This window comes from Leucopleurus acutus, assembly GCF_964270905.1.
Source record: "Leucopleurus acutus genome assembly, chromosome: 3".
NCBI classification, from domain to species: Eukaryota; Metazoa; Chordata; class Mammalia; order Artiodactyla; family Delphinidae; genus Leucopleurus; species Leucopleurus acutus.
This window is the reverse complement of record NC_139145.1, coordinates 11653318-11680158: the sequence shown is the minus strand read 5'-3', so window position 1 is coordinate 11680158 and position 26841 is coordinate 11653318. Positions and strand designations below refer to the sequence as shown.

Sequence of the window (26841 nt, the reverse complement as noted above, 5' to 3'; positions counted from 1 at the left end):
AAACAGAGTCCCAGGCCACAGAACCCCACAGGCCCAGGATGGGTGCCTCAGGAACCTCAGCAGAGGGGCCCCTGCCAGGCTGTCCCCCCAGAGCCCTGCTCTGGGTCCCGGCCTGCTGTGGGGCAGCAGGGAAGGGAGCCCACAGCATGTTCAGGAGTGAAGGAGCCCAGGCCTTCTCCAGGATGCTCGGGCCACACAGGGTGGACAGAGACGTGGCCTCGGGAGAAGAGGAAACAGAGGGGCCTATGGGGGATTCAGAAACGCCTCAGCAGTGCTCCTGAGGAGGCTGCGTTGCCTATGGGAAAGTCCTGAAGAGGCTGCGCACCCGGGCTTCCAGGCAACAAATGTCAGACCCCAAAATAGACAGGAAAATGCATTTGAAAAGAAAGAGAGACTCTGTAAGGGGATGAAAACTTTAAATCCACGAGAAAAACACCATCCTTAATAGCCTTAGAAAGACACAGAACTTAAATACACATTTCTCCAAAGAAGACATACGAATGGCCAATAAGCACATGAAAAGATGCTCAACATCATTATTCATCCAGGGAAACACAAATCAAAACCATGATAAGATACCACTTCACACCTGCCAGGATGGCTAGAATCAAAAAAATGGAAAATAACAAGTGTTGGTGAGGATGTAGAAAAACTGGAACTGAGTACTGCTGGTGGGAATGTAAAATGCCGTGGCCACTGAGAAAAAGTTTGGCAGTTCTTCAGAAAGTTAAACACAGGATTACCATATGGCCCAGCAATTCCACTCCTCAGTGTATATTTGAGAGAACTGAAAATCGATGTCAGCTATATTCATGTCCTGGTACAGGAATGCTCATGGCAGCACTACTCGTAATCATGAAGAGGTAGAAACAATCCAAGTGTCCATGGACAGACAAATGAATAAACAAAATGCCCACACAATAGGATACTACCTGGCCATAAAAAAGAGTGAGGCTCTGACACGTGCTACAGTGTGGACGAAACTCGAAAACCTAATCCAAGTGAAAGAAGCCAGACACAAAAGGCTGGAGTACATAATCCCATTTGTATGGAACATCCAGAACAGGCACATCCACCAAGACAAGAGGCAGCTTAGTGAGGCTGGGAGAGGGGGAACGGGGAGTGGCTGTTAACGTGGGGTTTCATTTTGGGGTGACTGCTTTGGAACTAGAGAGAAGTGGGAGCTGCACCTTGGGAACTAGCAACAATGGCAAAAAAAGAGACAGAGGGAGAAGGTGAAGAAATCTTCCAAAAGTAGAAGAAATTAAAAGAAACAACAGGGAAGACAACGGTGAACGGTACAGCACAGCCCCCAGTGGCAGAATGAGAGGAAGGGCGAGGGAGGACAGTGAGGCCTCTCACAACCACGCCCAGGACGGGAAGAAGGACGAGGCAAGTTTTCAGACTGCAAGGGCTGGGGCGCCGGTCCCAGAGCACCCGCCAGGCCAACCTGTGACCATGCAGATGGATACAGGGCCAGGAAGGGAACCTCCGTGGCTTTCCGGGGGCCAGGTCTTCAACATAGAGGGAAAGTTCCTTCCAATCTGGAAGACTAGACTTCGCCAACTGCCAATCCAGTGTGACGGCCACCCAGGCGTGAAGATATGACAGATGGAGCTCCCAAAGCCCTCTCCTCTGAGAGATGCTCCAAGAGCTGTGTCCCTTCAACCCCAGGGCAGAATCACAGACCCAGGAACAGAAGGACCCGCAAGGGACAGGGGCAGCTCCCGGTGGAACCCCTGATCCCCTGATAGTGATAAAAGGCCACGGCACAACCACGGGGAGCTTGGGGTTGGACATGAAGGACACAGAACGCTGAGCAGAGAAAGTAACAACTCGGCCAAGCAGGTTACCAACTCCAGGGAAAGCATGATGCGTACGAGACGGACTGAGGCTCGGGTTGTCTAGGCTGTGCCCTGGGGGAGGTGAGGCCAGGACACGGGCAGGCCGGGGTGACTGATTTCAGGGCCAGGTGGAGTTGAGGCCTCATCCTGCACTGCGACGTCCACAGACTCCTCCTGGGACAGGCCAGGCCCAAGCAGCTACACACGTGGGGACTAAAAGCACAGGGGCAGCATCCAAGTCAACAGCCGAGATGCTGGGAGTGCACGTCTGTGCAGAGCAAAGCCACGGGGGCCCAGGCAGACCCTGGAAGCGTGAGCATGTTTCAGTCAGGTACGAGTTCAGAACAAGCTGTAGGAAAAGGAGGTGTTATAGCCCCTGGGGTGACACAAGTCCCCACACCCTGCCTGTAACAACAGAAACACCCCAAGATCCTGTTTTTTTCCTTCTTGCCGTGAGACCACAGCATCAAGACCTGCTATAACTGGGGCTTTCTTCAGGAAGGGAGCAACCTAAAGAAAAACAAGTTGTGCAGAGGGGCGCCTGGAGAAACCTTCTGTGTGGCTGCGGGCATCAGGGTTGTTGACCCTGCCCTCTGCGCGCCAATCAGTTCACGCTTCCAAGGGCAGTAGGAGCTGTCGGCTTCCCAAGAGGCTTCTGGTGGCGAGGCTGCTCTCCCAGCGGCCCACGCAGACGGAGAGAAGAGCATCCAGACAGCCCAGAGCGAAAACAAGGGAGGAAGCGTGAGCTTGGCATTATACTGAGCTCCAGAGTCCGCATCCCTAGGAACCTCCCACCTAACACCCCTCAAGATGCAGCCCAGGCGCTGTTTGCTACAAACCACACCCATTCACACACAGACAGGCTGCTTGCTCTCGGCCACAGCCCTTGCCGGGAGCTCTGGGAGGACAAGACGCTTGGGGTCTGAGATCAGCGAGGCACCCCGTGAGAGGCTCTGAAGGAAGGAAGAGTGGAAGCAGCCTCAAGGTGCCCCCCCCATGTGCCCCTGGACACCTCAAAGCACTAGGGTGGGTGTAAGTGACTATTTCAACCCTTTGCCAAAAAACGTGATAGATGTGAACACCTGTAGGAGGTGACTGCCTACCCAGGATGTGCTTTGCTGGGGCAACAGAGGACCCCCAGAGAGGGCAGTGGGGGCCGGGGGGGCACCTTCTGCTGAGACCGTCTCCTCTCAGCCTCCCTGAGCACCCAGAGACCTCCAGACAGCCAGAGCAGTGACCCCGGGACAGCAGGTGAGTGTCCCGCAGGGCCAAGGAGGAACTCAGGGTTCACCTAGACTGGCCCCGACTCAGCTCTGCTTTCCAGACGCAATTACTGCTTTAAACAGCTAAACTTAAAAAAAAAAAAAAATCAAAAAAACAAAAAAAACCCAAAACCCTTCATAAATAGCTCCAAGTCCCTGAGAAATCACTTAAGGACTAATTAGCATATCAGGCTGTTCTGAACAGCACTGCACTTCACAGCCCGGCTCCGGAGCCAGGCATCAATTGGGAAGGAAATCATTAATTGCTTGCCTCAGATGGGGGCCTACTTACCCACTTCTCCCTAGAGCTACCGTGGCCACTCCTGACTTTGGGTCCCAATTAACCAGAGAGGGGATGCATTTAATTAATGCTGCTTAATCTTGTCTGTGGGGAGTTTTGTTTTGCTTCTCTCTGCTTCTTGTCCTTGAGAGGCTCTTTTTAAGAAAGAGGGCCCGCAGCAGACGCCTGTGGGGATGTGCAGGTTTTGGAAGCAACCTTGACAGGAAGGGCAAGAGGGGGCAGAAGGAACGGTCTGGGGCCTTCTGTCCGGGCATTCTGGTGTTCAAGATGGTGACTCACACCCTCCACCCCACTCGGTAAGGGCTGGCCTTTACCCTACAGGAGGACACGGTGGGCCACCCAGGCAGTCTCCACAGACCCCTCCATCCTGCTTGCGGGCCCTGCAGCCTTTGGGGCCAGATGAGGCCCCCCCAGCATCCTTGGGATGAGATCTGCCCCAGGTCCAGGGGCTGGGAACTCGCTCAGGGATAGGGAGGCAGTTACCGGATGAGCATCCGCTTCAGCAACTTCTGGTCCCCCTCTGAGTAGCCGGGCCAGTCCTTCTGCACATCCTTGTACACACAGTCCTTCAGCGTGCACGTGCCATCCTTGGCATTCACGTTGGCTACCTGCAAGACAGAGCTGGTGTCACCTTGTGTGATGCCCGAGAGAGACAGATGTTCCTGAAAGCATCTGCGAGGGGGCAGGGAGAGGCGGAGACAGACGTGAAAGGGGAAAGAGGACAGCACACTCCCTCCCCGAGCCAACACCTCACCCCACAGCTCCCCTGCGTGCCAGCGCAGCAACCCTCGGGGTGCAGAAGGGTCAGGGCAGCAGGTCCATATATACACGTCTTACAGCTGCTGGAGGCTAGGTTGGCTCCAAAAAGGGGAGGCTGCCATCTATCCTCCCAAGACTCCATCACCAGCCCATCCCCCTGCTATGGACTGAACCATTTTTGTCCTCCCAAAGTCCACGTTAAATCTTAACCCCCTTAATCTAAGGTGATGCTATTCGGAGGTGGGGCCTTTGGGAGGTGATTAGGTCATGAGGGTGGAGCCCTCATGATGGGGTTAGTGTCTTTATATAAAGGAGAACCCAGAGAGCTCCTTCACCCCTTCCCCCCTGTGATGACAGTAAGAAGGCAGCTGTCTATAAACCAGGGCACATGCCCTCACCAGACACCCAATCTGCCAGCACCTTGATCTTGGACTTCCCAGACTCCAAAGCTGTGAGAAGTAAATGTCTGTGGTGTATAAGCCATCCAGTCTACGGTATCCTGTTACAGCAGCCCGATGGACTAACATACCCGCTCTCGGATTCAGACCTCCTGTGGCAGAGTCGGCCGAGACTGGGGTGCTGGGTGAGTGGTGCCTCCAGGGGCCATGCTGAGCCTACCTTCCCTGCAACCAGCCAGCCCTGCTGCTGCTGGTTAACAAAAGCTGAGCTTGTCTCCAAGACTCTTTGCGAAGATGGATTTAAAACGTTTGCCGTAAGATGTTTGACGGAATTCAGGCCCCTGACCTGAAGCGGGCACTTCCCTGAGTGTCTCGCTTGGGCACCATGGTCTCCAGAACACGCGTGTGTAGCCGTGTGGCTGGCGCGCTGTTTTTCGCTATCACTGAGACTACAAGTTCTCCACATCACAGCAGTTTTCACAAGGAGTATTTTTAATGGTTGAGTAATATTCCACCAAGTGGCTACACTGTGATGTACTCAAACGTTTCTCCTTTGTTGGATGCTGACTCCGTTTCCAGTTTCTCTGTAGCATAAACAGACGTCACTTGTGCAGGTTTTTCCATGCTGGTGATGGTTTTCTTCAGCCAGCTTCCCGGAAGTGGGATTAGTGGGTCAAAGGCTCTGAACATTTTTATGGTTCTTGATACGTTTTGCTAAAATGCTCTCCAGAAGAGCCACCCACCCGTCAACACTCCCACCAGGAAGATGGAACGCCTTAGATGTTTTCTGTTTTCACAGAAGGAATAGAGAAGGCGCCTTTGAGCAGTGTGGTTTTGTTAGTGCTGTTCATCAGAGTCCCTGGTCACTTGCGGGGGCTGGAAATGAGCATCCTGGGTAAGGCACAGCCCCCGACACCTTCCCATCCCCAAGCTGGCGGGGGTCCTCTTTCCCCCCACACCGCTGCGGAGAACAAGTTGGGTAGTAAACACAGAAGCACAAGGCAGCTGGGGCAGTTTAGGAGAAATCAGAGCGGGCGCGAGGAGGATGCTCTACCCCAAGACACTGGCTGGGCCACCCCCTAGGAGCTGCCAAACCCAAGTCCACTGGAGAAGCTGGAGCCCAGTACGGTGCCTCTCTGGTCCCAGGAAAGGACCAGGAGCAATGAGAATGTCACAGGGGTTAAAAATGGAGCAGTGCCCCAGGCAGACCTAAGTCAGAACCACCAGACCCCTCTCTCTCCAGAGAACTGAGCCTGGCATCCCTGCCGCATCTGAGGGCTGCTCAGTGGGTAAATCTCAGGTGTAATCAAGTGCTCGGTCAGCTAAGGGTCACATTCTGCATTGTGCTTTTTTATTCTGGGCACAAACAGAACAAGATTAGAGAGCGGGAGCAAGGGCATTTCTAAGAACGCTATACCAGGGGCTGAGGGCCTGGCTGGATGGCAATGCAAGCTACGGGCACAGCCAGGGGTGGGCGTGGCTGCCGCACTTGTCTCCAGTCTTGGCTCATGTCTGATGCCTCTGTCCAGCTCCCTTCAGCCCTGCTGCGGTCACCCCGTGCTGCAGGAGGCAGCTCTGTGTGGCCCCCAGCCCAGGGAAAGGGCCTCCCACATACTTCCCCCAATTTCCCAGGGGCAAGGCCAGCACACGACTTTCCAAGGAAACGAGCGCCCTGGGAATGTTGTTCCTGGTTCTAGAGCTTTCTGGGTGCTTTGGCAAGCCCCTTTGCCAAAGAAAACTTCTGGGCTCCAGAGCCATGCATCTATCTTCTAATAGGCCCCGAGCCAACTCCTAAGCTTGCAGGGAGAAACAGTGCTGCTCAGTCCTTGCCAGCATGACCTCCACGTGGGGGACAGCGGCTCAGGAGGCCAAATCTGCACAAAAGCACCCAGTGAGTGGACATGGGCGCTCCTGACAGTAACGTGAGTCTCTGGTGAGCACCTCAGCCCTCAGGACACAAGAGGATTCTCCTCGGGTGAAGGATGGGGGAGGCACCCTTCACCTGCTCTGTGGATGGGGCCCAGCCCCTGCCCAGGCCTGCATCTGCGCCTCGGAATGCAGGGGAATGTCACAGAGGCCTCTCTTCCCTCTTCACCCGTTCCCTTTGCCCTGAACTCTCGGGGGGTAATGGGTAACACAGGGACCCCAGCCAGAGCACGGGGGGATGAGAGCCATGCCGACATCCTCCCAACAAACGTGCTGTGTGGTCACAGCAGCCTTGGACTGCACTGGGGATGGGGAAGAGAAGTGCCCAGAGGCCTGCTGAAGAACTCGGTAAATCTGAAACTCATCCTCAGACATAGCTACTGATGGTCACGGCGTGTACTTTCTGCTATAGGAGGCACCATCCAAGTGCCCAGAGTATCTGAGGCAGGGCCACGTCTCCTCCTCAGGATGCTGGCGTGACTGCTGCTGGCTGTGCCATCCTCACAGCGCTCTGAGGTGGCCCATCCCCACTTCATGGCAAAGTGGTATCCACATGGCCCAGCTGATGTGGTGAAGCCGGAGTGAGCCACTCACCTTCTCAGGGGTCCTCAAGTTGCCTCCTCTAGGGTAGGGCCTCAGGAAGGTGCTGGGGCCACCGCCCTTGCTCCAAAGCCCCGGTTGCTTAACAGCAGGCTCCACCTGCTGGCACCACGCTCCTGCCCGCTTAGCTCTTGACCCCAAGAGAGGTGCTGTGGTCATGCCCCAGCCGCGGATGGAAGCCTGAGGGTCCAGACATGAAGCCCCTTGCCTGGAGCCACAACTGATGAGCAACAAGGAGGCCCTTGCTGTCTGACTGTGAAGCCCGAGCTCTTGCTAACTCATGCTTGCGGGTTCCTCAGACTTCGTTCAATTCTAAAAACCTTGTGCGACTGAAGTCTCGGATCCCCTGTGCTACGCGCACTGCCTGTGTGTCCGCGGCTGGTAAGGAGGAGGGCCCTGGACAGTGAGTGCCACATGCGCAGCCCAGGCCAGCCCAGGGCAAGCACGCACCTGCTGGAGGAGGCCGTCCAGCGCGTCCTTGTCCGCCTGGGCCAGGCCGTCCTTCTGCAGCCTCAGCAGCAGCTCGGCCTTCCGGTAGGGCCTCAGCGCCAGGAGGTGCAGCACCCGGTCACGGAAGGGCCGCTGAGACACCCCGCTGCCCCCGCTAACGCTGCCAGCGCTGGTCTTCTTGATGGCGCTTGCCAGGTTGATGGGGGTCGCCCGCTTCCGGGAGGGCACAGCATCCACTGCCCCTGGGGCCGGTTTCCGAAACTGAACCTTTTTGCCTGCAATAAGAGCCAGGCATTAGGGACTGGAAGGGGTGAGGGAGTGGCCACCGTGTCCCACTGCCTGGGGCCGACGCCAAGTTCCTGAGCGAGCTCGTGGGCACCCGTGGATGGCCGATGGCCGACAGCCCCAAGCTCTCACTAAGCCCAAGAGAAGGCAATTCAAGCCTCGTCCAGCCCCATCTGCTCAGTGGGGCCCTTGGGCGGCCGAGACTGCCACCTGCTGACCACAAACAGCTCAGTGGGCACTTGCAGGGCCCCACAGTCTCAGAAGCGGGAGCTACAGGAAAGAGAAGCGGGCTTAGAGCCTTAACTGACTCCATCATGGGCAGCCTACATCCTGGGGACCCAAAACACCTGACCCATATGGGGAGAGGGGGGCTGATGTTAACAAGGGAGCCCCATAACTGCCAGAGGCAGGAACCCAGAGACTGAACTCCACAGCACTATGCTGGTCCCACAAGATCCGTCATTCTTTTTTATGAAAAAGGAGAAGGAAAATAAAGGCGTCAGGGCCACTTGGGCAGCTGCTCTAGAGACCCCAGGGTGTGAGCAGCTCCCCAGCTGTGGCCCTGGCAAGTGCTCCTTGGGCAGACCTGGCTGTGCTTGGAGGCCTGGGGGCAGCAGGCCGATCCCCCACCCTCTTGCTGCAAACAGAGACGTACAAGGGGATCCTCCATGGAGCCTCCAGCACTGCTCTCGAGGGAGGGTGCTTCCACTCCTAAGTCATTAACTCCACCTTGGACGGCGCTCCCGCCACTGCAGGAACGAGGACTGCTGAGCAAAGTCAGCGCACACCTTGAATCCTTGGGCCAGAAACCTCTCCACAACGACTTCCTTTTGCATGTATCCCTCAAATCTGATTTGTCAAATAAACACAGGGAAGAAGTGCTTTTAGAATCCTCAGGGCCAGACTTCGTCCCCAGAGGACCCATCTGACGGGCCGACGTGGGGTGGGGGGAGAGGCCTGACACACCCAGGACGTGCACGTCGGTGGCTTAAGAGGCCAGGACACGAACGTTTCCACCAGGACGTAAACTACTGCAAAAACCTTCATTGTACCCGAAATGGCACCGTAACACGAATTTTGGACCAAGTTTTTGGCTGAAAGACCCACCCAAAATGTATTCAAATGTGTACAAATGTCCACATTTGCATCCTGAAGCAAAAGCAGGCTCTGAAGCCCTTTTAGATTCTGGCTGGCACCCCTTGGGCAGCTTACTGCCCAGGGCTCAGGCTCCCCGGTCACTTATAGCCACATCCACTGGGGCCCAGCGCTGACAGGCAGGACAGATTCCTGCACCGTCTGGGGTTTCATTCAGAGCCAACCCCACTGCCAAGCAAGGAAAATCGCATGCTCTTTGGAGCAATGTGAAACGCTCTTGCTTTTCCTTAAAGAAGAAAAAAACCCCAAAAGCCATCAAGTTCTCCCTTGCTGTAAGCCGTTTCACACCTCTCTCAGGGCTTTCTTGCCTGGCAACGCATTCCAATGACTCCTTAACTCCATCTGCATCCAGGAGGCGGGAAGACTACAGCAAGATGACGGGGCTTTCTAAATGGATAAATAGATAGTACTCTTCTCCCTATACTTTTAATGTTGTCAGTGTCTCGACTTCACTGAAATTGTTTCCAAGCAGATGCTGAGGGGCCAGAGCCTTCCCAGTGAACAGGGATCAATGCGTTTCCTTCCTGGTCTCCACCTTATGGCCCCTCGCTGGCCCCAACACAGCAGCAGGCCGCCCGCCACAGGGTGCATCTCGTCATCTGCACCTTGCCCCGGCCACGTCGGTCTTGGGAAGGAGACATCTGGGCAGGTGAGGGCAGGGGTGGCAGCTGGAGGACAGACCGAAGCTCTAGCTTCATGTAGGGTGAGTCTCCATGATGGGCAGAGGTCCCTGAGGCTACAGCCTGGGAGAGGAGCCCTGAGATTCAGAATGCCTGGAATTCTCGGGTCCCTTAGTCCATCTTGGGTTCAGAAGGCAGCAGATGCCACCCAGGAAGGACCTTCCGTCCTGACCCAACACTGACCCAGCTCATCCTACCTCTGTCAACCCGTCACTCCCGCTCCTGGTCTGGATGGGCCCTGAGTCTCTCCTGCTCCCCCGACAGCTGCCCAGCAGGTGCAAGGCCCCCACAGGTGGAGCCCCAGGCCCCTGATCCTCACCCAGGTAACGGCCTCCGGGCTTGATGACAATGGCGCCTCGACTCCGCGTCTCCTCCTCAGCCTGTGCCAGGCTCTGCCGCGCTTTCTGGTAGGAGTCGTCGGTGGCACACACTGTGATTTTGTCCTGGATGCTGCCCAGGCAGTCCAGGTGGACATCCCCATGGCTGCAAGACAAGGGACCAGAAGCTGGGATGAGCACCTGGGATGACCAGGAGAGATGGTCACCACTCCCATGTCCAAGAAATGGGGCTTGGTGCTGACTTGGGCAACAGGGTTTCTTCAAGGCACATCTTGACCCGAAAGAAACAAGGGAACCCAGGTCCCTGGGCCACAGGTGGCACGCCAGGACCTAGACCTGTGCCCTGAACACACTGTAAGGAGCCAGGGTAGCTCACTTGAGAAGGGGAAGAAGGGGCGCTGGGGCTGGAGGTGGTGGGTAAACATCTGCACAGCAGGCTGGGGCAGGGGACGCCACAGTGGAAGTCGGGGGAGGTGGGTCTGCCCACTGGGAGACCTGGGGCAGCCTGGGCAAGGCTCACCTGGAGACGTACTGCTGGATGCAGTCAAAGCTGCCCTGGGGGCTGTCACGGCCGATGTTGGAGAGGTAGAAGGAGAACGTCCGCGGCTCCGTGGGGCAGTCAGGCTGGGGGATGGAGATGTGCTGCGTGGAGAGGGGGGGACATCACCGGTAGGTCCACAGCACAGAGGGGACCACAGGATGGGCCAGCACAGGACCCAGGCCCATCCCTGAAGCATGCCCCTTACAGCGGGAATGTGCAACCACATTCCTTTGAAACGCACCTTTGTTTTCCCGACAGTGACAGGACCAGCGTGTCACCATGGACAGGCTGCTGGTGGGTCCTGGGTTCTCATGCAGTGGCAGGCGGGTGGGGTCCTGTGTCTGGTTTCTAAGCAGCAATGGCAACTCAGTCTGAGGAGCACAGAGCACTCAGCACACAACCAGAGGCAGGGACCCCACCCCAAGCTGGGCCATGACTCAGTTTCCCCACCAAACAGGGCTGATCTGGTTCAGGACAACCGTAAAGATGAGATGAGACAAGATGGGTGGGCGTCAGCAGCGGGCAGGGCATGCTGAGAGGTCGAGATACCCTGACCCGCACTCCTACTTAGCAACGCCCTCTCCACCTCCTCCAGGCCAAACACTGACTCCACCTGGGTGTCCGTGAGTAAGGCAGGCACGGGCCCCGAGGGGCTCACAGAGGGGCAGCACTTGCCCCCAATCAACCAGGACAGGGGATGCGTGTGCCGTGGTTTATGTAACCCCAACTTCAGAGAGCACCACTGTAGCCTAGCGAGGCAAAGCCACAGCCGCCAGAGGGAAGAGACAGACGACCTGGCTGACAGACAGACAGACAGCACTAGTCCTGGCCAAAGTGCAGGGCTCAGCATAGGCAGGACATCCAGAGGCCACTTTATTCCAGGCCGACCCTCTGGCCCCCTGCCCACACTGAGTGAAGGCCAGCAGCTGCTGAAAAACACAGACAGGAAAACCTGACATTCCGGCTGCCAGCTCCTGTGCAGGCAGTGGAAGGGCCTCCAGAACCCTGTCACCAGAGGTGACCAGCCTTAAAGTAATCCCTGGGCTTGAGCACAGGAGCTCATCACAGCTAGGCAGACACACAAGGTGGGGTCACAGGTGGTCAACAAGAAGGGGCAGCACTGGGGGTTAGGGGGCAGCAGGCCTCGTTCCTGGGCTGTCGCACCAGCCCAGCAGGCCAGGGCGAGCACGTCTCCTCTTTGGTTGTGTGAGGACGCTAACACGCCTCATCAGCACTGGACAGAATGCGGCTCAGGGCTGAATCCCCCCTGCCCTGTGCGCAGCTGTCACGTGTGACTGCAGGCAGCTCAGCCTGTCTGAGCCTTGTCCGTGAGAGCAAGGACACGGCAGCTTGGGCCACAGGGAGGGATGCGGCTCCCCTGCCCCAGCCCTCAGGGTGGTGTGTAGACCCATGAGGGAAGCTGGGAGGTCACACAACCCAGGGCTGGCTCAAAATGCTGCAGGAACCCCTCAATGCACAGCCAGTCCCTGCTCCAAAGAGAGGCCCCCGCCGTGCACATTGAGAGCCAAGGCGTCACAGAGTGGCTCCCAGGCACAGCCGCTCAGGGCAGGAAGAGCCTGGCCTGGGGGAGAGGGACAGTCTGCACCAGCCGTCCAAGGACTGCAAATGACCTTGGGCCAATGATCATCCCTGTCCCCCACATCCCCGCCCCAGGATGAATGCTGCCCAGGAGAAAGGCTGCCCCGTTGGCCCAGCTCCACCCAGCCACCCAGCTGGGGTCTGTCCAGCACTCTCTCCTGGCCCTCCAGCATTATCCTGTCAATGCAGTTCGGGGGCAGGGCCCCCCCCCCCAGGACACACACCCAGTGGCAGGTGAGGCCAAAGTCCATGGAGGAGACCAGCAGGGTGGCAATGCCAGGTCGGCCCTGGCCAGCCACGCAGGCCCTAATCTCAACACAGACACCTGTTTCTTTATGAGGGTCAAAAAGAGATGGAGCAGCTCACACTCAGCATCTATAAAAAATTCAAACCCAGACTGCCTGCTATCACTCACCTCGGGCAGGAAAACACACATGTATACACACACACACACACACACACACACACACACACACACACTCCAGTGCGTGTGCAGCATCTCGTCCAGCACTAGTAGCCACCCTGTGTTGTCTGCTCGTTCCTTTGCAGATGTGACTTTTGTTCACCATTATAGAAGTAACTGAAAACCCAGCACTCAGATGCTTCTGAGGGTCACTGTAGGAGATGCACCCGCAGCCAGGTACACACTGATGCAGTCGCCCAGAATGCGGCAGGAAGACTGTGCACCACAAAGTCAGAAAAATCAAAAGGCACTTCCGATGGAGCCTGAACCCCAACACGGGTGGCTCTTCCTCCATCCTGACCTTGATCCTCTCCCCTCGCCACATCCCGGCTCTGGCAGAGACCAGGCCTCCCCAGGTGGCATTTTTCCATCTCAGTCTGCTCAAAGGGCAGTGGCTGCCATGACTGCCACAGTCCCCATCAGGCTATCGCCCCTACAAGGAAAGGAGAGGGTACGTACAGCATGAGCTCTGATGCAACCGTGCTTCGCTCTGGGCAGGGGTGTGGTGGAACCTTCACTGTGATCCTTTTACCCTGTGAGAACCTTTTCCACATGGGTATGTATGGCCACTTCCAAAATCCTGGAGGCGGGGGCACAGCACAGAGCCCAGAGGAGGGTCTGTGCAGCTACTGGGGCTGCAGGACGGTGGGAAGGGGAGCTTGCTTGGAGCCTGGCACTGGAGGCTCTTGAAGCCCCAGGCCCTTCCCAGCTCTGTGGCACCACCCCCTATGGAATCCTCTGGTTAACAGGCTGTTTTGCTGCTGGTTAACGATGCTGGTTAATGGCTACCAGTCGCTGGAAACCAGCAGGGAAACCAGCCAGCTGGGCACGAATGGCTCAGGAATGCGCGGCTTTCTCTGTGACAGGGGAGAGCTCGACACATTTTCCGAAACTTGGGCCCCGCTTAGCAGTACGTGTGCCTTCTGGACCAGGTCTCAGCTGCCACGTGGCCCTCAGCTGGCCCGAGCATGGCAGGTTTGGGTGCATCTGATGTTAGCCCCAACTCCTGGTTATGGGGAGGCAGAGGGAGTTGTCATGTGTCTGTGTGCACAGACGAACAGATGGACCTGGAGCAACAAACAGCCTTGTCCCATCCCAAATGGTCCTGGGCACCTGAGGGACTGACATCCGCCTCTGAGGCCTAAGGTCCAAGAGGGGGTGTTGGTTCCACTGCGAGTAGGTCGAGTCCCTGCCAGAGCCCTTAAATCAACCCCCTTTGAAATCTGTCCCAAGTCAGGCTGGCAGCCCTCCCCCAGACCTGCGGGGCCTGGTCTGTCTGTGGTGCAGGTGGGAGCTTCGAGGAGACAAATCAGGTCCCGAGCTGGGTGGGGGATAAACGGTGGGGAGCACTTGGTATTCCAGTCAGGTAAGAACAAGACAAAACAGGCACACACAGGAACCAAACTGATGAGCCAGGCTCTCTCCAGCCAGAGGGGTTTTCAGAGAACGTTTGTTTTCATTATCTTTCTTTTCCAGGGAACCCTCAGAATAAAACATATTTTGGGTAAAGAGTTACTACTGCGCAGCTAAATACAACTCCTAAGAGTTGTAGTGGCCTCTTCCGCCCACTGGGAGGCTAGCTTCCTCAACCCCAGACCCAGGGCGCTTTCTAAGCACCTATTTCCTTCTGGAGAGCCGCTCCCACACACTGTGGGCCCTGGGAAGCGGGAGTGCACAACGCCCGCCCACCTGCCCGCCCCTTCCCGGGCTTTCCAAGTTATCCCCGTGACACAGCAACAAGCACCCCTGTGGCTCAATCTTGCGCACATCCCTAATGATTCCCGCAGAGTTGGCTCCTAGATCACAGAGACACCAGTCAAAGGCCCTTGACAAGTGCCACCAAACCTCATTCTGTAAACGGCCGTTTGGGTTCCTGCTGCAGCACATGCAAATGCCTTCAACAGCCCTGGATGCCAACCCTACTTCCCTTTCTTTCTTTTTTCATCAACTGAAGAGTGCTGGGCTGCAGCCGGCCAAGTGGGGTTTTCTTTTCCCCTCTGCAGCCTGACGCTTCACCAGCTGTCAGGGGCTGACAACTTAGAAGTGACCCCTGATGGCAGAGGGGCCCAGGTCAGCCAGCTCAGTGTCTGTGAGAGGGCAGAGAACACACATGTACACGGCAAATGAAACAAAGGTGAGCATTTTGCTCTGAAGACGATGCCCTAGATGATGGATGTGCTACAGGTGGGGCCAGGCTCTCCGGGGAACCTGGCAATGCCATACAGTTGCCCCAAGGAACCAGCCAACACCGGGGCCCAGCCGCACAGCACCCAGCCCTTGTGGCGCTCACAGCACAGGCGGGGAGGTGGCTGGACTGGATGTGACTCCCAACCCAGGAGCTGAGTGACACCGAGACCCTACGCCAGCTGTACTGCATTCACATCAGGTGGGGATTAGCACCAGGAACTGAGTGAGCGGGTTCTGGACTGCAGGGAGGACTCTGGTTCTCCTAAGGCCAAGTTAACCTGCATACAACCCTTGAGGTGGGTGGCCCATCTCCTGGGCAGGGAGGCCAAGGGACAGAGGGAGAAGATCTGGCCAAGGTCCCTGAGCTAAGGAGCAAATAGGGTCTCAATCTTCAGTCTGCCAGCTTCATGGGCCTCTGGGAAGTGGGCCCTGTCGGCCTACACGGGGTCCAGAACATCGAGTCAGCCCAAGCATCAGGAACGCTGAATGAGCCTGCCCAACTCCACCCGCCAGCCTCCTACTCTATTTCCAACCTCACAGGTGGAGTGTACGGAGCGACCAGGAGAAGTGGGAGCGGAGAGCGAGGCACCCTGCCTCCTCCCCTCCTCTGCTCTGGGTGACCATGCAGGTATGGCCTGGTCAGGACAGAGTCCGCCGTGTGCCTGGCACCAGGCCAGGCCTCTCACACCTGGCAGGGAGGAATGGTCACATTCCATCAATGCCCAGGAGGAGAAGGACAAGGTCCAGAGGTCATAAGGGGCAGACTTAGCACCTGATCCTTCACAGCAAGCTGGGAAAGCACCCCCCTTGTCACACAGCCCCCTCCAGCCCTCACATGGTCTCAGACAGGGAATAGCCTCTTAGTGGAGACTCATGGCCTGGCTTGCCCCGAGCTGCAGCGCAGGGCCTCCACACCCTCAGAACCTTCTAGGAACTCCATTACACATGAGAATGCCCAGAAGGAAGGAAATGTGGGCAAAGCATAAGTCTAAAACTAAGATGTTGGGACCCCTAACTTGAATGGATGTGGCTCTTAGGTTTTGCACAGGAATTTGGGCGACACGGGGTACAACCCAGGAGAACCTCACAGCGCTTCTATGAGCAGCCACGTGGTGCCTTGCTGACTAGAAAGCATCGCTCACTGGATAAATGAACACCAATCCGTGCACTGGCTTCCTCATCTTCCCACGGCTGCTGAGGGCACAGAGTGATCATGGGCCACAAGAGGGCGCCACTGGGCCAGTCTGGCAGCAAGCCCAGCATTGACCTCCAACCCCTGGGGAAATGTCTCAGGGAAGATAAAGTGGAGACTGCAAAAGGGTGACTGGCAGAAGACTGATGGGGCCAATGAAGGTGTGGAGAAAGCCCCAGAGGAGGCACGGGGAGGCGGGGGGGTGGTGGTGGTGGTGTCGGGGGGAGGGCCCTGGGGCCTTTAAGGGCCTCACCGACCTTGACTGGTCTTGGGGTGATGGTCAGTTCGTGTGTCCCCCTGGCCAGGCCACAGCCCCCAAAGACTCTATGAATGGTAATCTGGGTGTGCCGTGGAGGTACTCCGTAGATGCAGTGACATCCACGACCAGCGGACTTTAAGGAGATGACCCTCCATGCTCTGGGTGGGCCTCATCCAATCAGCTGAAGGCCTTAAGAAGGAAACTAAGGCCTCCCTGAGGAGGAAGAAGCTCACCTATGAACCCCAGTGCCAGCTCCTACCTGCCCCATGGAATTCAGACTCATCAGCCCCACTACCACATGAGTCAATGTCTTGCAATAAATCTCTTGGTATCAATGTATCTGCACATGCAGACACATATCTCCTCAAGGCTCCATCTCTCTGGAGCATGCTGGCTGGGGCAAAACCCACAGAACCCCTGGTTCTGTAAGAAGCCAGCAGGCTGTCAGGTGGAAACTGACTTAGACACATATGGCAACTCTTCAGATTAAAAAAAAAAAGACTTGCAATGAAGACTAGAAGAAAAACTAAAGTGTTCTAAAGCACCTTTGGTAGGTGGACGATATGGGGGTCCTAAGACCTGGGGTGTAAGGATTATAGACAACCCACCCTTTCTTCCATTCCCCAATTTTTCTGTAAGATGGTTATTTAGAATCAAATACCTTTCACGAAAAAATGGGAATGTTGAGTTTCTATAACCCCCCTGCCCAGTACCAAAAGCCAGACAAACACCCATGGTCCCAGGTCCACCAACAGAGACAAGCGTCCCACCCTGGGGGGGCACAGTTCCAGGCTTGCTTGGGCTCTGGGGCCATAGTTTTAAATCAGCACAGAGATCAAGTCAGAACAGGGGTTTGGCGGCTACAGGAAGGAAGTGGGAGAGACTGAAGAGCCACTGGACAGGAGAGCTGCCTTCAGGCCACAGATGGCCTGTTGGTGTGGCCCCAGCCACAGGACCAGCCTGGAGGCAACCAGAGGCAGACCTTGACTCAGCATAGGGCCCAGCCTGGCACAAAGGTGGATGGGGCCAAAACACTGCTCCCAGCCAGCTGCTGTGCCCAGCAAGCCCTAACAGGGCAGGGAGCACACCAGTTCCATAATTCTAAATATGATTAAGACCAAAAAAAGACTCACCCCCTGACTTCCTTGAAATCGGATCGAAGGTCTCAGTGAAACAGAGTCCTGCAAAAAAGCAAGATGGAAAAATGTCAATAAAGAATCTGGAAATCCAAAGACTCACTTCGCAGTCATACAAGGAGCCAGATAAGGACAGTGTTTTCAGGAGGGGTGAAATAAAACCCACACATGTTGAAAATTACAGGAAAGGTTACTGGAGCAGGGTTTTGAAGGATCAATAGGAGTTCCTCAGATGGCACAGGGGCCAGGGCTGAAGGTACACATGAGAGGCAAGAGTGAAGATACAGGCAATGGGCAGCCCCCTTTCACCATTCGCCCAAAACCAACAACAGCCCAGGTCATCCTGCCTCAGAAACACCCCACTGGAAAGGAATCGGGGTGGGTGAGCACCACCAGCCAGGAGGCAGGCCGATGAGGTGACGCCCTGCCCCCCAACACCCTGGCAGGACAGAGCCCAACGCCTGCCCAGCTCCCACGTCACAGCTTCAGAGCAGCTTGTCACTGCACTTGGAGTGGCGGAATTTCCAAATGTCACAAGAAAAAATACACCAAAAAACTCAAAATAATTTAAGCTTTAGCTATTCAGAGATCAGCCTTCTGGTGGAATTTTAGAAAGAACACGGATCCAGCTGGAGGGTCGCACCTCTTTTTCTCATCTATCTTGGGGCTCTCAGCACCCACCTTCTGTGTAGCAGACATCACCCGAGAGGGTGGTGCTGGTTTGTCACCACAACCCCTTCCCTCTACCCCCAAACCCACAGGGCCCAAATTGGCCTCTGTGCCCATTGTCCTCCCCAGTTCCTCCACAGGGTGCCAAAGTCTTGGGCTCTCCCACCTCCTTCAGAGCCCACCTCTCAGGTCTCCACCCTAGCGCCCCCTAGAGGGAGGGGAGGCTCTCCCACCTGGGCCCCCCCACGCCTCTCTCAGAGCGTCTGGAGTGGCTACCTGTCTGCTCCCCACTCAGAATGTCAGGCCCACCGCAAGCCCTGGGTGGGTAGAGGAGCTACATACACGTGGGGAGAACCAACCAATGGGCAGACTGGCATCTTGGTGCCCGTGACCCCGTCACCAACTGGGCCAAGGGCTATAGGCATGTGAGGGAGACAGGGCTCAGCCAGCTTGGACCCTGTGGGCCACACACTCACCCCACTTTGCTTACCAGGAGCCTCCCCTTTTGCCAAGGATCTCCAAGGACTCTGCCATTTGGAGCAGACCTGAGAGGTCACACGGAGCTCCAGCACTTACCTCCATGGGATCTGACCCCCCAGAAACCACCCCACACTTCTAAAGCACAACACTCCTCACCGCCAGGCTGGCAGATATGGGAGGTCCTCCAGCCCCTTGTGCTGCTCCAGCCCCTGCAGGCACAAGGGCCACCGTGCTGCTGAGACAAGGGCCAGGCTCCCTTCAAAGCAGGCTCAGAACCAGATGACCCGTCCCGCAAATCACAACCAGACCACTGCCTGGGCTGCTGTTCAGAGTACTAGAGGAGCAGCACCGGTGGGGGCCCCGCCTAGCTGGGCCCCTGCAGATGCAACATTTAAGTGGCCTCTGCTTGGAAATGGGTTAAAGACAGAGATCAAAAAGAAGACCTGCAGGTGGCCAATAAGCACGGCAGAAGCCCTTACTCATCAGTGAGGAAGAGACGGCGCAGGCACCTACTGGGCTAGCTAAAAGAAAAAAGACAACACCCCAGAACCCTCGTCCCTTACTGGTGGGAACATACAAGGTGCTGTAGAAAAGTCTGGCAGTTTCTTAAAAGGCTAAACACAGAGTTACCACATGACCCAGCAATTCCATTCCTAGGGATATACCCAAGAGAAATGAAAATATATGTCTGCACAAAAAACATACATAGCAGAATACTCTTACTATTCAAAAAATAGCCAACAACCCAAATGTCCATCAGTTGGTGGACAGAGAAACAACAGAATACTACCCAGAAATAAAAAGAAACGAACTCCTGATGGACACAACGTGGACAAACCTCAAAGCCACCAGCTAAGTGAGAGTAGCCCAACATATAACACCACACGATGGATGATTCCATCTATATAAAGTTCCAGAAAAGGCAAAACTAAAGATCAGTGAGTGCCTGGAAGTGGGGAGTGGCTGCAGAAGGGCTGGGGGGAACTTCTTGGGTAGAACATTAACACTCACTGACTATTCACCTAAAATGGGGAAGTTCTATGGATTACAAATGATGCCTCCATAATGCTGTGACCTGCCCTAGGGCATACAGAGGGTCTTTCTCTGAGGACTCGTGTGGGCTTTGAGGAACACCACCTGAACATGGGGAGAGACTCCCGTCTGTTAACCATTTTCATTGCAAGAGTGATGTAAAGTGGGTGGAAGGGAAACAGCAGAACACACAAGAACACAGCAAAGACAGCGTCAAGGTAAAGCCACCCTGTCGGTCGTCATTACGGAGCTCTCTACTGACATCACCTGATCATGAAAGCTAGGAAGTCAGGGTGTTCTTGACCAGGGAACAGCAAGTGCAAAGCCCGGAGCAGAGACGTGGGACACCATGGTAGTAAAGAGCATGCAGGACTTGGTTCTCATGCCCCCAGGTCTCTCGGTCCAGACCTCCATGCAAGACTCAGCTCGGGGCTAACCATAGCACCATGTGTGTCTGTCATCCACACACAGCAAAGCCTCTGTGTTCCAGGGGCTTGGGGGACAGAGGCCATGACGTCAGCAATGACGCGAGCCTGGATTTAGGTAGCGAAGGAGAGGAACTAAGAAGGGTGCACCTTCCCAGGAGAGACTCCATCAGGGCAGCCCCCCTGGTGCCTGGCTGACTCGATGGTGTGGTGGGCCATCCTCCCCCTGGATCACACGCTCCCTGTGGGCCATCTAGTGAAGCATTTAACTGGCCGAGTTGTCAAGCAAGTTATTTGGGAGACTCTTTTCTCACAAACTCATTCAATCCCCAAGGGCACTGAGAATAAGACTTTATACTGTAGAGCAGTTAGCCAAGAGGTCTAAAATCCCAAGCTTCCTCCACTATGCCAGGAGGGCTGGCTTCAAGCGTGTGTCCCCATGCCGCCTGACTTTCATCATAGAACCAGCGTCCGGGCCACATGGGTTCTTGTGGTGTCTCCTCCCTCCAGTAGGAGGATCAGGCCAGGTCCTTCTCATCAACAACAGAGCACTTCACTCATACCACCGTGCGCGCGTGCATATGCACACGCGCGCGCGCACACACACATGTAGGTGATGGGCCACCTGTCTATCGTTATTAGCAAAAAAGACACCAAGCCAAGACCTGTCTAAATTCCACCAGCCCCTGTGCCGGCAGAGGGGACAAGAGCCCCCATTTGGAAGACTCTGGAACAAAAAGAGGAGTCAATGACACTTGGTCAATGACTGAGGTGTATTCTTTTTTCTTCTTTTCCATATTTTTGGGTCACGCTCCACGGCTTATGGGATCTTAGTTCCCTGACCAAAGATGGAACCCGCACCCTCGGCAGTGAAAGCAGAGAGTCCTAATCACTGGACCACCAGGGACTTCCCCTGAGGTACGTTCGTTTGTTTGTTTTATAAATTTACTTATTTATTTTATTTATTTATTTTTGGCTGCGTTGGATCTTTGTTGCTGTGCGCGGGCTTTCTCTAGTTGCGGCAAGCGGGGGCTACTCTTCGTTGTGGTGCACGGGCTTCTCATTGCAGTGGCTTCTCTTGTTGCAGAGCATGGGCTCCAGGCATGCAGGCTTCAGTAGTGTGGCACGTGGGCTCAATAGCTGTAGCTCACGGGCTCTAGAGCACAGGATCAGTAGCTGTGGCGCACGGGCTTAGTTGCTCCGTGGCTGTCTGTTTACTGACTGACTGACTGGCTGCACCTTGCAGCTTGTGGGATCTTAGTTCCCTGACCAGGGATTGACCCCGGGCCCTCAGCAGTGAAAGCACAGAGTCCAAACCGTTGGACGGCCAGGGAAGTCCCTCCCCTGAGGTGTATTCTAATGGCACTCAGCCCATGCTGCCGAACAGCTGGCGACCAAGAGCAGTCAAAAGCACATCTGCTGGCACCAGAGGGCCCACCCTCAGTGATCTGGGTTAATGCAGCTGCCTAAGCTGGCTGTGGCTCTCGCCCATCAGTTTTCCTCTGTCCTGGGGGCAACAGCCTTGATCCTTTCTGCAGACCTTTCCACATGGGATGCCGGTAGGTAAGCTGCCTGCTCACCACTGTGTCCCCCGCATCCGGTTTCCAGGAGGAAACACAGGCACTGGCCAGGGCACCTCTCCAAGGGCTGCAGGAGTCTCTGATTTTGGAGTGTCCTGCACACTGGCATGTGACCATCCCACCTGTCACAGACTCCCAGCTTGGAGGCCCAATAACATTTTAATGAAGCACAACAAAATTAAAATTTTTACAAGAAGGTTTAAGAAAAGAGAATTTTCTAAAGCGTTCTAAAATGTACTTAAAAACTACTTGTGCGTCTTCAACATCCACCAAAGTGGCCTTTGGCACCTACTGTTTTGTTGTGGCGCAGGGGCTACTTGAAATGGAGATCTGTTTTAGATCAAAACAGATGTTCTTAAACAGAAGTTTTCAGGTGCTTACTGTGAAGCAAATACACTTTATTTGAATTACTCAAAGTGCATCCAGCCCTGTCACCTCCAAGAAACTATCGGAAGGAAGCTGGTCACGTGATACACTCATCGGCTCTCTCCCTTCCTTCTGAGTCAGGTTCAAAGTGGGGCAGGTAGTCTGAGGGTAACCCCAAGTGCCGTGGACCCCTCTGGAAACCCTGCCATATGGGTCACTCACAATGACAGAGGTGCCTCCCAGCACCTGGGGCCATGGCCCCACTTCCACCCTCTGCTGTTAAACAAGGCAGGACAGGACCATCTGGGCTAATTCCCGCTCCAACCAGCAAGCTGCAGTGGACGCCAATGGGGACCCTCACTTGGAGGTTGCTGGGTGTCCACTGGGTGCGCTCAGGACACAAGCCCCACCCATCAAAGGCCTGTGCCTGACTCCAGTGGGTGGCCACTGGGCTGGTGGGAGTAGGAGTGGCTGTGGTCTACCAGCAGCGCTGCACACTGTGCAGGTCTGATGCTGGCTGTTCCTGAAGGCTCCGGGGAAACCTGGGCAGAGCAGCCTCAAGGCCCCAGGCCGGCAACTTCCAACCTCCTGTAGGCAGGCCACACTGAAAGCCAAAGATCCAGGATCCCTGAGGAATAGCCCGCCTGCACTTCCCTTGTCTTAACAGCCTGGTGAAGGCTCGGGACCCAGAGCCATCCTGAGCAGGGGGGGGCACCACGGGACCAGGGCACATGGCACCCAGGAACACATCCTGCAGGCTAAGAGCTGAATTTAGGCTTGTTATTGCTAAACTCCACCACAAACCTCAAGCATCAGAGGAGGTCAAATGACTCGCCCAAACCCACACAGGGCCAGGATCCAACTCCACCTGCCACCTCCAAGGTTCTCTGTGCTGGGTGGTACACACATTTGCAGCCGCCCGTTCTCTGAGCCCTTCAGGGACTTGTAGGCTGACCCCAGGAGGACACAGCCACGTCTGCTGCAGTCACCTCCAACCTTTTGTCTGGGGATTTTGGTGATTAGGCCGGTGACTCATGCCCTGCACTCCACTTAGAGGGGGCAGGCCTTTCCACCACTGGAAGGCCATGGTGGGCCACCCGAGCCCAGGAAATATTCACTGGATGGATGGAGGGGTGAATGGACAGATAGCTGGCCCGTTGAATCTTCTCAGTTTCTTCACAAGCAGGCCCCCATGTCAGGGCCAGACAGACCACCTGGGACCAGACAAGCCATCCACTGGTGACAACTAGGGTGCTGGACAAAACACACAACAATGCTTTCAAAGTGAATGCAGGCAGCACTGGCCAGAGATGTGAAAGAAGGGAAACGGCCAAGGGAGCCTCTGAACTGCTCAGCTCACTGCCTCCAGGAACCTCTGGACCACGGGCCAAGGAGGCCGAAGGAACTGCATGTGCGGGCAGAGGCCCATGAAGGTAGGGACAGTGCAGAGGGACAGCTCCTGGCACCTGCAGGGGGCCTTGAGCTGCTGCCCAGGAAGGCTTCGGGTCTCTCCCTGGGCTGGGGCCCCAAGCCCAGGAATATGGGCCAGGAGACGCCATAGACAGCCAGCCCAGAGGAGTCCTCACTGCACCACTCAGCAGTGGAGCTAAACCAGCCCTCATTTAAGGGGTTCTCTTATTCCCCTTACTAAGAAATTTCAAAAACAAGCTTCCCCAAGATCAGCTGATCCACTGCTAACCAAACTGCCTGCCAGCAGCCAGCCGAACTGACACGCTTTAAGACAATAAAATCCAGCAGACAATCCCATGGAATCTACAACACACAGTATCCAAAACCCAAAACTCTCCAGACATGTGAAGCTGCAGAAAAATGTGAACCTTAACCCAGGAGAAAAATCAGTCAATGGAAACAGACCCAGAAAGGACAGAGAAGATGGAATTATCAGACAAGGGTTTCACTTTAGAGCAACTATTCTAAATTTAAAATGCTCAAGGGCTTAAAGGGAACCTTGAACTGGTGAGAAGAGGAATATGAAGTACCACAGGAGAGTCACATGGAACTTCTTGAGCTGAGAAATGCACTATCTTGATGAAATACTTACTGGGTGGGATTAACGTTAAACACTGTGGAAGAAAAGGTTAGTGAATCTGATGACAAAGTAATGTCAATTTACCCAAAATGAATCACACACAAAAAAATCTACAGGAAAATGAACAAAGCCCTGGTGAGTCCGGCTGCGTGTCTGAAGACTGTGGGAGGTGAGGAAGGCCAGCCCGTGGCCCTAGACGGTGGGAAATCCAGGCGTGGGAAGCATGAGGGGAGGAGTATTACCACGGGCGCCCAAGGCCAGTGTGTGTGAGTAGGAACACGGAAAAGCCGAAGTAGTGCCCGGACATGAGGAAGACGTCCAGATGTCTCACCGCGGCAATGAGCGCCGTGAGGCTGCGTGGGACGTTCTGGAACCTTGCCATGGAGTGCTGCGTAGATAGTGGTGCGGGGCCATGGCCCAGAAACGTATGTTAGGTGAAAACTGTTTTCCCACGCCGCTTGCACACTCCGACAAGAACTCTGTAGATATGCGTGTGTGCAAGCATATGGGAAAATAAAAATATTACCAAAAAAAAAGCCGTGGTGAACTGTGGGACAGTACTAAGAAGTCCATTATACATGTAACTGGAATCCCAAGGGCATGATATCCAAAGGAATAATGGTCTCAAACCCCCAAATGTGACAAATACTATAAATCCACTGACCTAAGAAGCTCCAGCAGAAAACAAGGAGCCACGTGGCAACACACCATAAGCAAACAAGTGCAGCGGGCTGACTGACGCACCACAAACGGAGACGCGCTCACGAGGCCATGTCAGAAACAAGCTCAGAGACCACAGAAGGACATCTTCAAAACACTGAGGAAAGAACACTGCCAACCCAGAATTCCATATACAGTGAAAAGAGAAGGTGACATAAAGACTTGTTCAGACAGAGGCTGACAGTCTGTTTGTAGCAGATCTGCATTACAAGGAAGGTTCTGGAAGTTCTTTAGGAGGAAGGGAGAGTGACATCAGATGGACATGCACATCTGCACAGAGGATGAAGACTGTCAGGTTACGGTGAACATTTATGAACATGAAAGACCTTTTTCTCATTATGTTTCTGTAAAAGATAATTGATAGTTGAAGGCATAAATAACAATAATGAAGTGCGGGATTTGGATGTGCAACACTAAATGGGTGGCAACCAGGGGCAAGGAGGAGGAGGGGGAGATGGGAGCAGACTGTCCCAGGGTCCTGACACCATCTGACCCACTGCAGGAGATTAACTGGGAGGGCGTGGTCTCCCGGTGCCAGAGCTGACCCGGACCTCCTGCACCTCAGCTCTGGGGACGTGGAGCAGGTGGACTCGCATATTTGCCGCTGGACATGCTGAACGTGCACCTCTGGCCTGGTCGGACCATTTACCCGTTCTTGCCCTCAAGGGGTACTTCCCGAGCCTCGAAGGTCCCAGGCCATGCCTCACAGAGTGGGACAGCTGGACACAGAGAGGACACCACATGGCCGTAACTGCACATGGAAGGAACAAGTAAGGGGCACAGTGCACATGGCGTAAGGAGATGAAGCGGAGATGCTAAGCTGGACTGCAGGCAGCAAGGGTGGCAGAGACAGCAGCCGTGGGTGAGAAGGCAAGGTTTTTGTTTTTTTGTTTTATTGATTGATTGATTGATTGGCTGTGTTGGGTCTTCGTTGCTGCGTGCGAGCTTCCTCTAGTTGCGGTAAGCGGGGGCTACCCTTCGTTGTGGTGCATGGGCTTCTCATTGTCGTGGCTTCTCTTGTTGCAGAACACGGGCTCTAGGCGCGAAGGCTTCAGTAGCTGTGGCATGTGGGCTCAGTAGTTGTGGCTTACGGGCCTTAGAGCTCAGGCTCAGTAGTTGTGGCACATGGGCTTAGTTGCTCCACCGCGTGTGGGATCTTCATGGACCAGGGCTCGAACCCGCGTCCCCTGCATTGGTAGGCCGATTCTTAACCACTGTGCCACCAGGGAAGCCCGAGAAGGCAAGGTTTGAGGGCAGCCGTGGTATGAGCGAGACAGGGGTCCCCCTGGGTTCGTGGGCCCTTTCAGAAAGTAGATGTGGTACCAACAGTGTCTTCTGAGCAAACAGGCAGAGGTGTCTTTATAGTAGGACCAGCGTCACCCTCCAGACCCACCCAGCCTGCCCTGGACCCCAGCAGCTAGGACGCCCCTGGTGGTGCATGGGCTGAATGTACAAACATGGTCTTTCCTTGAGTTCTGGCTGGCTGTTCCCTGCAGGGGCTGACAGCTCATAGGATCAGGGACGCACCGCTTGTTAGGGGTACCTGCCACCCTGTTACCTCCTCTACATTTTAGGGACCAAGAGGGACTGACAGACTAGCCCGGGCAATGCCCACTTCCCTGTCTCCTCAGCAGCTTTTGGGTCAGCCCTCAGACGGTGATTAACAAGCCACCAGGTAATGTAACTTCCCATGACACACCCCCCCAGGCACAACACCACCCATCTCCATGCCTGTCACACTTGGTACATGCACGGGCTACGCCTCAGGCTGGCAGCATTACACACGACACGCTTAGTCTCTTCAGACCCTCTGAGGGCTTGTGTCGCTCACATCACAGGCTCACAGGTCACGCCCTCCCCCGGGGCCAAGCTGCCCAGTGTGGCACCTCCTGAGCAGCAGGCACCGACCCCCACACCGGCCCTGTCAGCACCCCAAGTAGCAGAACACCATCCCCCATTAGCAGTGCAGCGAGGATGAAATCAGGAGCTGCTCGGGACAAGTGTCACTGCTAGTGCCATGCTTTGACTGAGAGCCCAGGGCTGAGATGGGAGGCCTGGCAGTGGTGGGCAGTGGGGAGGCCTCAACACAGCAGGGCAGGGGCGTCCGCGCCCTGAGGTCACTCAGCCCCCAGGCAGCTCCCCAG

At 55.4% G+C, this 26841-nt stretch overlaps 1 protein-coding gene across 1 annotated transcript in view; it reads right to left on the bottom strand.

Moving 5' to 3' along the window:
* ELL (elongation factor for RNA polymerase II) overlaps positions 1-26841 on the bottom strand; it is a 79627-nt gene that overhangs the window by 10080 nt on the left and 42706 nt on the right. The window contains exons 2-6 of the mRNA XM_082836978.1: positions 17373-17420; positions 10519-10640; positions 9980-10143; positions 7541-7815; positions 3891-4015 (exon numbers count right to left, since the gene is read on the bottom strand). Coding sequence (XP_082693104.1) covers positions 3891-4015; positions 7541-7815; positions 9980-10143; positions 10519-10640; positions 17373-17420 — 734 coding nt within the window. The remainder of the gene's footprint in view (positions 1-3890; positions 4016-7540; positions 7816-9979; positions 10144-10518; positions 10641-17372; positions 17421-26841) is intronic.